The sequence below is a fragment of the Callionymus lyra genome, chromosome 11 (genome assembly GCF_982586985.1).
Source record: "Callionymus lyra chromosome 11, fCalLyr1.hap1.1, whole genome shotgun sequence".
Taxonomy (NCBI): domain Eukaryota; kingdom Metazoa; phylum Chordata; class Actinopteri; order Syngnathiformes; family Callionymidae; genus Callionymus; species Callionymus lyra.
In genome coordinates, this window is record NC_141828.1 from 20,362,682 (window position 1) to 20,377,388 (window position 14,707).

At 37.0% G+C, this 14,707-nt stretch overlaps 1 protein-coding gene across 1 annotated transcript in view; it reads right to left on the minus strand.

Moving 5' to 3' along the window:
* Positions 1–14,707, minus strand: part of LOC148069571 (protocadherin-15-like) — a 159,384-nt gene that overhangs the window by 56,040 nt on the left and 88,637 nt on the right. Inside the window, exons 21-23 of the mRNA XM_087803083.1 lie at positions 12,162–12,392; positions 7,571–7,687; positions 2,498–2,638 (exon numbers count right to left, since the gene is read on the minus strand). Of these exons, the coding sequence (XP_087659209.1) occupies positions 2,498–2,638; positions 7,571–7,687; positions 12,162–12,392 (489 nt within the window). The remainder of the gene's footprint in view (positions 1–2,497; positions 2,639–7,570; positions 7,688–12,161; positions 12,393–14,707) is intronic.

A 14,707-nucleotide genomic window follows, 5' to 3' on the forward strand; every position in this document is an offset into this window, starting at 1 on the left:
TCTCTTTCAAACGCTGCCAGAGATGAGACTCGGTTCTAAATATAAATGCGTTTACCCCGCACGGATTTTCACATAAACAGACATAAGTGAGGAAAAATCAGGTTGAGAGGAAAGAGAAATGGACAGATTGAGGACAAATTCTGCGTGTCAATGCGTGACATACATCCATGTTACATGTCGACTTCAGATCAACAATTCTGTGCCACATTTTTGTCCGATAACCTGGATTTGAATTTTAAGTCGTGGCTCCATAAATTTATGAACATAAACTGTAACTTAAAGTTCAACTAATCTGTTGATGTAAGTGTGTCTTAAATAGATGTTGGACTCTATTGTACTCATCAGTATGTGTCTATTTTTACAAAACTCTCTTTTCATTTAAATATTTACATTAGAAAATGTGCTTAGGCTCCCCCGACTGGAAACGCTTTGTACTCCTGGAGATTAAATCTTGTTTACCATAACCACACCAACTCTGCTGTAATTGGTCAAACATTTTTTTTCACCATGTGTAATCAATCCTGGAAGTCTCCACCTCCAATTGACGTTTGTCACTGCCCGTCATCAATCCAGGAAGTCTCCAAGTGACTCGTTGTATAAACAAAGGGCATGATTACAGCTGGCTGGAGGAGGAGTGAAGCCATTATTACTTCATTATGGCCTCCGCTCTCGTAACCTCTCACTCGCCCAGATTTCAGACGGGGTAGAACTTTATAAAGTAATAACTTCAAAACCTGGTCATGATGATGGACTTACTGCATCTTGGAGAGGAAGACTTCAACATTTTAAAACATGTGAGAGAGTCAGGAGAGTTGGGTTTTAACATATATTTTCGAATTTATTTACTTTAATGTACTATTTTCGATTTATTTGTTGTTGAGTTAAAGGTAATATATTGCTCAAAGTGTCTTTTTCCTGGAAGTGCCTCTCAAATCCATCTACTTCAATTTCCCATGTTTTCTTAGCATCAGCAATCTAACAATTTCAAGTATTGCAGAAAACATGGGCAACAGCGTCTCTCTCTTTCTCTTTTTAATCCAGCTTGAGGCACTCTGCTCTCTGACTGTGGCTGTCTGATGTTTTTTTTGTTGTTGGTGGTAGTTAGTGAGGCAACAAAATGTTGTTTGTCTGAGAAAAAAGGAAGTGACAAGACAGCACTGTGGGTGGAAGAAATAAACCGGGGGAAAAAAAAAAACGGAAAAAAGGAAGTTCTCTTCCGAAATGATAACAAATATTCCTAACATTCTATAACTAGTAATGGTCGTAAAGCTTTGCCTTTTTTTTCAATATAAAGTTTAAAAATATTGTATGAGATAATTTGCACTACAAATAAAACCGTTGTGGTCCCTGATATTCAAATGTTGAAGCTAAACAAAAACAAATAAATGTTTTATTTTAAAACATATGATGGTGTTTGTGAATAATTGTGGGAATATTTATCAGTCTCTTGAGGTAATATAGTTACTACTAATATTTTACTTTCATTATCATTACCGTATTTTCCGCACTATTAGGCGCACCGGATTATAAGGCGCACCTTCAATGAATGGCCTATTTTAGAACTGTTTTCATAAATTGGGCGCACCGGATTATAAAGCGCATACAATAAAAGATACATTCAAACATTTGACTGCAGTTGCGTTATGCATTCACTAGATAAAGCTAAAGGTAATGTCAACAAAACAGTCAGATAATGTCAAGCTTTAATAAGCGTTCTGACAACTCCGGTCACTCCCATGGTAACGATGTTCAAATGATGTTTAAAAGGCTTTAAGCAGCAGCATGTGAGACCGGTGTTGTGAGCAGATAAATGTTGAGCGAGCAGCAGTGAAGCTGAGCATGACAGGTAGAGCATGCGTGTATGACTGGTTGAGTGCGCAGCAGAGTGATTTTGAGTGTACAACAACCAAGACACACTCTTTCAAACCGGTGGCAGTAATATCACTCCATAGACGTCCACCATGATGTGACGTGCGTCGTAAATCCCACCCCGTGATGACGCAATGACGTAATCCCACCCACGGTGTGTCGGCTTAGTCGGCGCAGAGTCATGAAAGTGTTTGTAAACAAGTCATCCACCAGGTAATGTTCATATATAAGGCGCACTGTTGTTTTTTGAGAAAATTAAAGGATTTTAAGTGCGCCGTATAGTGCGGAAAATACGTTACTAAAAAGTCGGCTGTGTTATTTTTTGTATAGGAAGTTTTTATCAAACAGTTCCTGGTAGCCCTGCAATATACTGTGTGTGTTGACAAAGAAGAACTCAGAAGATACAGATAATAGTATTTTTTCATTAGCAACAAAAACAGTTTGCAGCATTTGTCCCTCATCAGCTGACTGGCAGGCATTTACAACCATCGTGAGTTTAATTCCGAGACTGCAGCGCTGCTCGACGTGGAGTCTAATCACAAGACTAATGGTCGCGAACGAAGGATTTTGCCTGATTTCATTCTGATGAAACTGTTAGCATCCATCAGCGCCAGTGACTTTGACTGACCTTGAAGGTGACGCTGGGCTCCTCATTAAGGTTGACCTTGGTGACGACCCTCCCGCTTTCTTCCTCCACGTCAAAGATGCTGCCACTGTACGGGGACCTGTCCAGGTCCACTCTGTAGCGGACGAAGCTCGCTGGCGTGCCCTGTGGGAGTATCACAAAACATTAATGGTGTAAATGTGACCATTCGACATTGAATTCTGGAAAACAATGAATATTTCCCATCAACGGTTGAGCTCAATCTCGGAATAATAAGGAGACATCTGGACAGAGCTTGAAGACATGTTGAAATAAATCATTTAAGATGCTTGGAACCAATCTTGCTCATGGGCACTTCCCCCCACAGAGGCAGCCTGTGAACCACCCACTGGTCGCAGAAACAGGGATATTGGCAGAACATGTTGGAGGCAAAGTTTATCCCATCTGGATACACATTGCAGTGAATCTGTTTTCAACACAAATAAAAACACCCGGAAGAGTTGAATTGGGATCAGTGTCAACATTTAAACACTTCAACCTACTAAAACTTTTTTGACTTCAATAAAGAGGAGACTAAATAAAATGAATAAATAAATGGAATGACTCAAATTAATAATATATCAGGAAGAGTTGAGAATGTGGCCATTTCCAATGACATATGATCACGATTTCCCCCCAAAAGTGCATGATGTGAAAACATGTGGAGATAATCCAGAAATTCCTGACACCCTCCTGATAGTTCACCTATGAACTGATGTCTTATTAGACCATTCTATTTATTTACGCTGTAAAGTGGGATCAAAATCAAGATACTTATTTTGGTCATTTTTCTTGTTACGATTATCCTGCCAGATTCATACAGTACTTCATCATTTATAAAATATAATTTTCCTCAAGTGTTCTTCATTAGTGTACCGAGGTATTAATTTAAAGTCTGAATCAGATGTTGAGTGTGAAGACACAATTAGGATTTCAAATTAACCCCAGTGAACGTATACATTAACCTAGTGTGGCATTTCTCACTATTAAATCAACAATCATTATGGGACAATACAAAAAAAATAAAAAATAAAATATTCTCAGGTTAAGTGTATTAATTACAAATACAAGGTGACAAAGACTACCAAATTAAAGAGTCAATTCACCCAAAATTGAAACTTCACTCATTTTCTACTCACCCTCATGTCGACTAAGTCTTGGGATCATTTAAGGATTAATCTGTTCCTTTTTAGAGTTATAGACAAATATGTTTGTTCATTTAAATGTATCTCAGTTGCCTTCATCTTCATCCAAAAAGACAGTTAACAACATCCAAATACCTCCATACTATTCGTCTGTAACATCTTGTATTGTAGCCTTGACATTTTAGCAGAAGTAACTGCATGTTTTTAAGTGAGTCTTTTTGAAGGCAAAGACGACTACAACTCTAAAAAAAAAAAGAACAGATTGTTCAAAAAATAATTCCAACCCTTATTCAGCATAGGAAACAAGTGAAATTAGATTTTTTATTCAAAATTTTGGGTGATAAATGCGTTATTACACAAACTATAGTGTATGAAATGTACCCCATTTCCGGGGCTAATTAAAAGGCTTTCATTTAACCCTTGTGTTATCTTAGGGTCCAAAACAAGTGACCCAAAACAAATGTAATTGTTTTATCCTTCCTGGCTGCGGTGATCGAGGTTATTCATCTCGACCCAAAAGCAACACAATAGATTTAAAAAATTGCATTTGTTTTCAGGCTGTCGGGTCACCATGACCCTGAGATACCACAAGGGTAAAGGATAGCAAACCATCAAATACTGTTCATGATTTAAGTTTTTGGTCATTTGTGTTGCTTCAAGTAAAAAACACAACCTGGATTTGATTTGGGGTCTCAACCACCGTGTCATCAACGCATCTGTTGCAAAAAATGTAGGTTAACTTAAATTTAAATGACCAATGAACACACGTTTTGTCAAAACGGCCACAGAGAAGTTTTTCTGTTTAAATCCAAAAGGAAATCAAGAACACCACGTATATCCCTTCTTATTACAAGCAAATAAAAAATCCATTCACCAGGTGGGCGAGTGTGCTTATCCATGATAATTAATTCATAGAGTCTAACTACGTCCTAATCAAACTGGCGTGCATGAATTAGCTGATTCAGAGCCTCACTTATGTCATGAAAAATAACACTTCATTAACCAGGCCCTGGAATATATTGTGACACTATATATATACAGTATATATATATATTTCTCTATACTTTTTTTTTCAATTCTAACGTGCAGGCCATTTTTCAATATGGTGATGAAACACTGTTGTTCATGAACTCTTTTTGCTCTCAAGAGAATGAATGTGAGAAATGCATCCATATGTGCGTCTCTCTCGGGGTCGTTCACCGACATGTTCTTCGTATCTATAGGCTAAACAGAAATGGAGACAGTGTCAACAAAGGTCAGAAAAAATTCTCTATGGAGCTGAGAATCTCACCAGCAACGTTTGATCTACTAAGCCTTTGACGAATCATACCTTAAATCAAACCCTGTGGACACAACAGCAGTGTGTGTGTCTATGATCGAAACTGCATTGAGACCGTCCAAAGAATATTCTTGCTACTCTGTCAACATATCTAACAGCCTGACATGTGTAACTATCAAACACTCCGATGTACTTCGGAGATTTACAGAACAATACATAGTATTTTACTTAAAACCTCCTATTGTTTTTGGTCCACATTCTAAGCTCTTGTAAAAAAGTGTATTTTACAGTTTCGAAACCAATGTGTATTTTTAAAGCTGTTGTAAATAGAAATGCTATATGTTTATGTATTTATTTGACAAGGCCATGTTTCCCCACATCTGGAATGTTCAATATAGACATTAATAAATTCTATAATTATGTATATATTAACTCCAGTAGAAGGTATTTGGTCAGCCACCAATTCTGTTTCCCCGGTTAAATAGATGAGGCATGCAATTTTCATCAGGTACAATTCAATTATCAGACACAGAATGAGAAAAACAATTTCATCGTCTGATTTTTAAAAAATGTATTTGCAAATTGTGGTAGAAACAAAGTATTTGGCCGATAACAGGTTCATCTCAATGCCTTGTTAAATACCCTTTGTTGGCAATGACAGAGCGCAAATGTTTTCTATAAGTATGTAAGTATAATATTTGACACTCTCTTGCTTGTACTTTCGCCCATTTCTCCATGCAGATTTGGTGTTGCTGCTGGGCAACACAAACTTTTCAACTCCTTCCAAAGATTTTCTATGAGGTTGTCCTTGATGATGGCAGTAGGTTTTCACTGAAAATCTTACAGTCGTCTTTTCGTTTAATGCAACTCCGCATTCTTTCCCCTCCAAACACGAGTTGAGTTTTTAACAAAAAGTTATGTTTTGGTTTCATCTGAACATATGACATTTTCGCAATCCTCTGGATCATCTCAAATGCTTTCTGGCAAACTTCAGACAGAATATGTACTGACACTGCAGGATTCGAGTCCCCCCCGAGTCAAAGTTTTTTTTACTGACAGTATAACCTTGTTTCTTCTTTGGTCCCAGCTCTGCAGGTCATTCACTAGGTCCCCCCATGTGGTTCTGGGATTGTTGCTCACCGTTCTTGTGATTGTTTTGACCCCACGGGTTGAGATTTTGCCTGAAGCCCCAGATTCAGGTAGATAATCAGTGTTCTTGTATGCTTTCCATTTTCTCCCATAATTCATTTCTTTACACCAAGCCTGGTGCAGGTGTACTTTGTCGCTGATGTTGTCTGACAGGTCTTTGGTCGTGGCCATAGTGGAGTTTGAAGTGTGACTGTAGTGGACAGGTGTCTTTCATACTGATAACCAGTTCAAACAGGTGCCATTAATACATGTAACGAGTGGAGTTCAGCTTAAAGATGAGGTTTTGGGGCAAGAAATATTGCTTGTTTGTAGGTCAAATACTTATTTTAAAGAAGAATTTACCAATTTTAAATCCTGCATTTGGATTTCCTAAATCCCCTCCCCCATTCTGTCTCATAGTTGAAGCGCACCTATAAGAAAAAATAAAAGTTTTGGGATTGATACTATTAAAATCACCTTTTTAATTTAATAAACTAAACTTTGGTTAAAAAAACTACATTCTTCACTTATTTGTTATCAAGTTTTTAACATTTCAACATTCAATCTCAGTGTGTCCTTGAACAAACCTATAGTAACTATTTTACTTTAATCAAACAATGTTTAACTGAAGAACATGAACATGTTTTAAAAATATTAAATAGTGGCAGAGAAAATAACCCCTTATAGAGAAGTTCCTATAATTTCTGGCGATTATACTATTTCACTGATATAATTATTTACTTAATACTCAATTGTGTCGATTATAACGAAAACTCTGATTTTGAGTAACTGCTTTACTCAGAGGGATGTTTTGTGGAGGAAATAGATCACTTGCTTTTTCCCTTGTGTTAAAATCTTATCGCTGGATATATGACGCAGTACCCTTATCACAATAAGTTTTACCCAAAACATATAAAACACAACTTCTCAACTAAAATAAAAGTCAGGAGATGGTAAATGCACATATGCCGTTGAAGAGCTTTGTGCTCTCCTTGAGGGTACGAGAGATGAAAATAATCGCAGGATCTCTTTCAGGGGATTAGAACAATGACTGTGGAACGCTGTTGAGATCTTCTTGCCGCCCACAGTCGCGCCTGACACACTGATACATCCCTCGGAGCCTTTGTGCTGGAGAGAACCACAGCGCCGAGCCCAGATGAGATGCACCAGCAGGAGGGCTCCTAATAACTCGCTTCTCAGCCTTGTGTTTGAGAGCACGATCACAGCTTGCAGCTATGGATATAGATAAATTTGGATCTGCTTTTCAGGGTGAGGAAAATCAAAACAAAAAGAAGATGTAAGGGCACGTCTCGTTTGAAGAGAAGAACAGGTTCCTAATAACCAGATTTAAGAACATCTGAAGAGTCGAGAATGGAAGTAAATCCCTAGATTTTCCATCCACGTAAATGTTCATTCTGGACGTTGAGAAACAAAACAGAAAGAGGATCTTCTGCTAAATCTTTCTGTTGAGTGAGTAAATACACAAAAGGTGGTTCTTGCACTTACTGGTGGATCTTGGTCTTCAGCGACAACCGTTGTGATGACGGTTCCTTTTTCTGCATTGGGTGCCACCATCCCTTTGTAAAGGGTTTGACGAAAGATCGGCGAAAAGTCGTTCATGTCCTGAAAAAGAAAAGTAAAAAATTGCTTTAAAAAGGCAGCAAATAGTGCTTTTGTATATCTTTCATTTGAATATTTTTCATTTACATTCTAGTTGGTTTTTCCTTATATAAAAAGAAATAATCAAATATATTAATTATATTTATGCTGTATTTTTTATATATCTTAAGTAATAGGTTACCAGTTTTCTGACTTGTAATGGAAAATTGTTCTCACTCATTTCTGCACTTTTTCTGCTTCTTCAACAAGAGCTTTACACTACTTCACCCATTCACACACTGATGGGAGTAGGCTGTGATGCAGCGCATCATCTCACCTTAAGAAGCAACTTCATAGCCACAAGTCAACTACTTTACCGTCTAAGCTATATTGGGGTTCACAGCTTTACTTTTAAATAGCTATTACTCCTCTCATCTTATTGGAAATATTTGTGTTGTAACTGCAGCAGAGCCTAATCTAGGAATTTGAACACAGGGGACAGATCCCTCACTAGTTGAAGAAACAGGGGACAGAAAATATTAACACGGGTAAAAATATCTCTCGTTTGTTGCAGTTAGTGGGGACCGAAAAATATGTAAGACAATGGTAGATATTTTTAAAAGTGCATAGACAGTATATATTAAACAGTTGTATTAATAAAACAAAACACATGTAAGAAACATTCATATTGGATTATAATCTATATATCATATCATAATTATGGCTCCCCACATACCCTTTAATACAGTATTATGAAAATCATATCAGAAAAAACTAAGTAATGCACAAACAGTATGATCAGATCTTAGCTTAAATAATAAGATATTAGATCAAAAACGATATAAAGAATCCTCTACTGGAAAGTTTTCTGTTACGTGACTAGTCTACTGCTTTACTATAAATCATGTGACTAGCCCATCTTTACCAATTTCACCACCAGTAGTATAATGTTGCATTTCAAATATGACTAGGTTAAAATTTTAAATAAAACGTCAGGTGAACCAATCAGCCCAATAACCATTTGATTGACATGCACAGCAGCCAATCTGAGCTGTCTTCTCTATTTATTTAAATTATATTTTATTTTTTCACAGGATCTACTTGGACAGCTAACGCCTAATATCATCTACTGTATAACTGGCCCTAGTTTAGGCTCTGCTGCAGTAGACATTGTTATTGGACTGATTAAATGACCATTCGTGTATGTAAGTAGGTAAGTAAGTTGTTATATTTGATTGACAGACTTTAACTCTAGTTTGCTTTTTAATTTTCGGATATTTTCTTGGAACCTAAGGTAAGCTGTGTGGATGGACAGTAAACTGAACTGGTCCTTCAATACAGACCATGTATATAAGAAAGTTCAGAGTAGACTGTACTTTCTGAGGAGGCTTCGATCATTTAACATCTGCAAGAAGCTCCTCTGCATGTTCTACCAGTCTGTGGTGGCCAGTGTCATGTTCTATGCTGTGGTGTGTTGGGGTCGAAATGTGTCCAAGAGGAGTGTCAACAGGTTGGACAGGTTGTTCAGGAGGGCTGGTTCTGTGGTTGGAATGAAGCTGGACTCACTGGTGACAGTTGCTGAGAGGAGATCATTGAACAAACTACTGTCCATCATGGATGATGACAGTCATCCTCTCAGCACTGTCATCAGTGAGCAGAGAAGCAGAATGAGTGCACGAATGCTCCTACCCAGGTCCAAGACAAATAGACTCAGGGACTCATTCATCCCTCGGACTATTAAGTTGTACAATTCTGAGTTTGGGGGCAGGAGTGGAGTGAGAGTAGCTGGATGTTCTGTTCCATGTTAGTCTTTGTATCCTTTGTCTTTGTTGTTTTTCTTTGACTCTATGTTCTTTGTCTTTATCTTTATACTTAGATTGTGTCATCTTCTTCTTCCGCTTATGTTCTTTTCTTATTTTATTTTTTCTGTATTATTTTTTATTGTTTATGAAAAATTGCTGGCTATTGGTAAAAAACAATTTCCCGAAGGAGACCTCCTGAGGAATCAATAAAGTTTTACCTTACCTTACCTTACCTTAAGCCTACTCCATAGCCGTTAGCACTTCCTTCACGCAAACTGACAAAAATTGGACCATGACTCCAATAAGTGAATTAGTGCTCGAATCTGAATTACCTTTAGGATTCAGTGTAGAGTTTTACACTTGTATAGTGTATAATTTGAGCTCCATATGTTGTTTAAACTACTGTGTCGAGCCACACTTACAGTGAAGTTTAAAAAGTACTGATAATTAAATTTTTAATCAAAGCAGCTCATGTGCGGTGGATTTGCAACAGAAGAGATTTTGGACTTGATTTTTTTGGTGATAAGCCAATACTCATTTGAAGCAGGACCACATCCAGTATGAGCAGGGAGCGCCAAGCGCCTACTGAATTGATAAATCATTTCCAAAATGAACTGCGAGACAGCTCAAAGCTTTAAGAGTGATCAGTACATTTTTGAATCAATACTGGGAAACTTGGCCGTGGCAACGTTGGCATCTGTTAAGTTTTCTGAATCAAAAAAAGAGGAAAAGAAAACAGATGCTATAATGATTTTGAATTAGTGGAGAATATATATAAAAAAGGGCATTACTGTGGAATTCCAAGGTGTATATTAACAGGAAGGGAATCAGTTCTAGTTGTTGAAAACTTAGCATGCCACTCACATCTCTCTCACAGGACTAAGCAAAACAAGCATCTGTTCAAAGTGAGGCAGTGAACGTGATAAAGACTTTTATATTCAATGTTCGTGTGATTTAAGTGTTTGCTACTTTATAGACAACAAACAAAAACGAGGAAGGATCATCAAATGTAAAAGATAAAGAGGCGCTAAGAATGCTCCTGACATGTGTCACATGCTGGAGAAACACCAAAACAAACGCATAAAAATAAACTATGTCCTTTCAAGGTGATATTTTGGGAAGAAAAAGACGTCCCCGGGAGAATTCGGTATGTTATTTGTAACTCATGTCTCGTATTTCATCTGACATGGAATATTTCTCTTCCCCAACTCCTTGCTACAACACAGGCAGTGAGATAATCTCAAGACTTTGACTCGTAATCCTTCTCTACGGCCAGACTGTCGAGCAATATTCCAAGACGTTTACTTTAATTCTATTAAGGCGTAAGAAGATGTGCTCATACACTCAGAAAGTTGTCATGCGTTTAGTTCAGTGAAAGATCTGCATTATTGTGGACGTTTCCTTTTGTTCCATTTGTAATTAAATACGTAGATGAAATTTAATTAAAGCAGCATTGGTCTCATTAATGTGTTCAAGGTGTATTTTGTTGCTGCATATAATTTTTTGGTTTTTGCTTATTCTGTACCTGAGCATTTTAAATGAAAAACAAATTAAAACTGAACAAAAAAAAATTCACCAGTGCAACGTACAGGAAAGAAAGATGTAATCATTTTAACTTTTTCTCCCGCTTCCTCTCTTCTCTACATTCTTCGGCTCCATATGTACCAAAAAGAAAGAGGAAAGAAAATTATGTTTGAATCCACGCAGCACAGATCTGGAGGCATGGCCTTGAGGGAGAGTCTGAAGAAAAGTGGTTTGAATACAATATGTTTTCCAAGATCGTTAACTCTGAAGAGTGGGAAGTCCCTGAACTCCACGCTTTAAGAATAATAATGATAATAATAATGATGATAATGATAATGATGCTGCTGCTGATGATAATAACAAAATCAATACCAACAACACTAATGATAATAATAATAATAATAAATCTGGTAATATATTTTAGGTACCTGTGTTTGGATGTAATTAGTTTATTTGTGTTCTACTTGTTTTTTGCACATTTTGGGTTATTGGGATGTTTTTTATCCATGCATAGATATATTCATCTTATATTTAAGTTTTCATCTCCAGAATGGGCAAGTACTCATTTCTTGTGCAGTCCTGCTTTATAAATATAATTTAGAATTAGAATTGAAAATGACTTTTGATATTTGATCTATTTCAGGCTTATTTTATTTCATTTCAGGCAAATTAACTCAACATTATCCTTAACCTTGTTTTATCTCTGGGTCAAGGTGATCCAAAGGCCCGAAAACAAATGTTTGTGGTATCCCCTGCGGGCCTCTCAAGGTGAACGACCTACACCAATGCATATGTATTCCGGGAAACCAGAGAGGTTGTACCTCAACACATTTGTTTTTGGGCCTTCGGGTCACCTTGACCCAAAGATAACACGAGGGTTTAAAACCTCAGTTAGTTTTGAAATATATATATCGTGTAAATTATCATATTACTTCATATGTGCATGCATTAAGTAGAGCACATATGGTTATTACACTGCTACATATGCTTCATTCTCAACAGATGGTGTGTATTTTTCTCAGTCTGGCACTAGAATATCATAAATAGCTTGAATGTGAAAACTAATTTGACACTCTGTAGGATAAAACGTATTTACACTTATAAACAAATGACTTACAAAGTATTCCACATGGATCTCGAAGTCAAACAAGGAAGAAAAGAGATTTGCTCACCGTGATTCGCACCGTGACAGTCGCCTGCCCGGGAGGCATGACCCCTCCTTGGTCCACAGCTTCCACTTGGAAGGTGTAAGAGGCCCCCATGCCCATCGCAGCCAGGCCCTCGAAGTCCAGTGTTTGCAGCACCGCCAATTCCCCCGTGATCGGATTGAGGGAAAACAACTGTCTGGCAGACTCTGTCTTAATCCGATACGTGACGTTCGAGAAGAGGTCGGCGTCCACTGCCTGGAATAAGACGAATGAGGAGTGAGATGAGAGGAGACAAATGTCACTAGACGTTACAATGACAATCATTTGTTGAGGTTTAGGCAGAAAGAATAAGTTGTTCACTTAAATATCTATAAAGGTCACTTGATTCTGCTTGGTGACTCTCATGGGTGATACAGTTGGGCTCAAAACGACCACCAGGAACTGTTCTGTGCCTGGACTGAGACAGATTTTTCATTTTTTGCCTTTGTCAGCAACGGCCAAAAAGGCTATAAACGACCATGCACCCTTATTAGTTAATACTAGCGTAAATAGGCTAATTTTCTTAGCATTCCAAGGAATGTTTTTACCTAGATTAGAGTTGAAATATTACAAGTTATATACTTCAATGCCCTCCAATATTTTTTGCCTTACTCTAATCTTAGCAGCTTCTGAAATTTTTTTCAAAACCTGTTGTGATCGACCTTAAAATGACGCTAGCACCTTTCTTACTCCAATCAAATACGTAAAAAGGACAAAAAAAAGTTAAAGTACCTGCATTTTTTTATTTGAAATAGTTCTGGACTTATTCCTCGACTTAAGCCACAAAGACTGAAAACATCCATCCGCTTACTACTCTGTTGTTAGTGCTACGATAGCCTGAGCAGGCTAATCTTCAATGTCTCATTCCAAACTAAATTAGAGCCTTGTACCTTAAATATTAAACAAGATACAGCCTTTTAAAAGTGAAAAGTCCTCAAAAGTTTTGGCCTTCTTTTTGTTCTTAGCAGCTTTTGCATGTTTCTTCTTGAAATGATTGGCCGAGAAATGATGCTATCAACATTTAAAGAGACCTTAAAATTCTTTCTCAAGCTGTCAACATTTCAGTTCTCGATATATATACACTTTTGTGATCTACAAAAATCCTTGGACAACGCCGAGTTCTTAAGCTAGTGTTTGAATGAATTTGTGTAATTATAATTTAATATAGAATGCAAATTAATATTCAAGCTATCGTCATATCTAGATTATTAAGAAAAACAAAGTACAAGAATTAATAAATGCATTCATTTTCTGCTTTATGTCTAAGTGAAAGTAAGTAAGTCATTTATATTTATTGAGCGCTTTTCAGCTTGGGTCGATCTCAGCTGGTTTTGAGAAGTTAGTCAACATCCTGGATGTGATTAAATCACATCCAAACACTTCCTTTGATAGACATACAGAAAGGACCTGGGTTTTCTTAATTACGATTATAAAGATATAGTGAATGTCCACAACAACTGACCACAATTCACAGGTTCTTTATTTAATCACAATTAAATATAAATATAACCATATGGTACATAAATATATATATATATATATATATATTGGAACTTAAGAGAATGTTCAGGAGAAACAAAACATCTGTAAACTGCTTCCCTATATATAGTTTCTGAATTGTCTAAGTATCATAGTCATTAAAGTAAAAACGGTGATTGGAAATGTCGGTTGAGAACTAAAGCATATTTAGGCTTTCAAACACCATGTATGTGCTTGAAATATGCACTTTATTGGATCCACGAGGGAAAAGAGAACGCATATCTACAGCCAATTTCAACATATGCTTTAAATTATAAATCCCAAATGCACCAGTAAAACATACCGTCGTCTAATAATTGAATGTTGAATACTTGGTGAAGCAGCAGGGAGTTTTGAAACTTTTACATTAAATATTAACACAGGTTTATGTAGGCATGTAAACACAGCAACCTTGGAAGCTCTAATAAGAGCACATCGTCTCGCCGGGTCCAGTCTCTCATCACTCTTCGACTAAGTGTCGCTGTCAGAGAGATTCATGGAGTCAAAGTGCAAGTTCTTCTTTTAGTTCTTCTCCCATTAGATTATCTCTCATTAGAAAAGTGTCACTCAGGAAGTATTTTCTCATCATAGTCTATAATTCACTTCAATAACATGGAGTGAACTTCATCTATTTGTCACTGTCCAGGAGTATATGATCACTGCAGTACTTTTGTGCTCCATCGTGATAATCTAGTGGACAGTAGTATGTATTCAGAGCTGCTTGAAAGTAACATTAGCATATGAACTGTAGGTCAGCTCTAGTGATGGGTTGATGAGGCCTTGTGAAACAGCTAAGATAGCATTGTATCATGATACTTAATTTTGAAATGCCACTAGATGGCACTCTAAGTTAGAAAAATTGCCATGTTTCATTGAACTAATTGTAGAATAGAGAGCAGATATACAGTGTGACATATAAGAGTATCAACTAGATTTTTCAAAATCACTATACAACAAGTATAAGAAGTAGAAGCAATATAAGTGGGATTAGATGTATGTAGGAGGAGGGATGT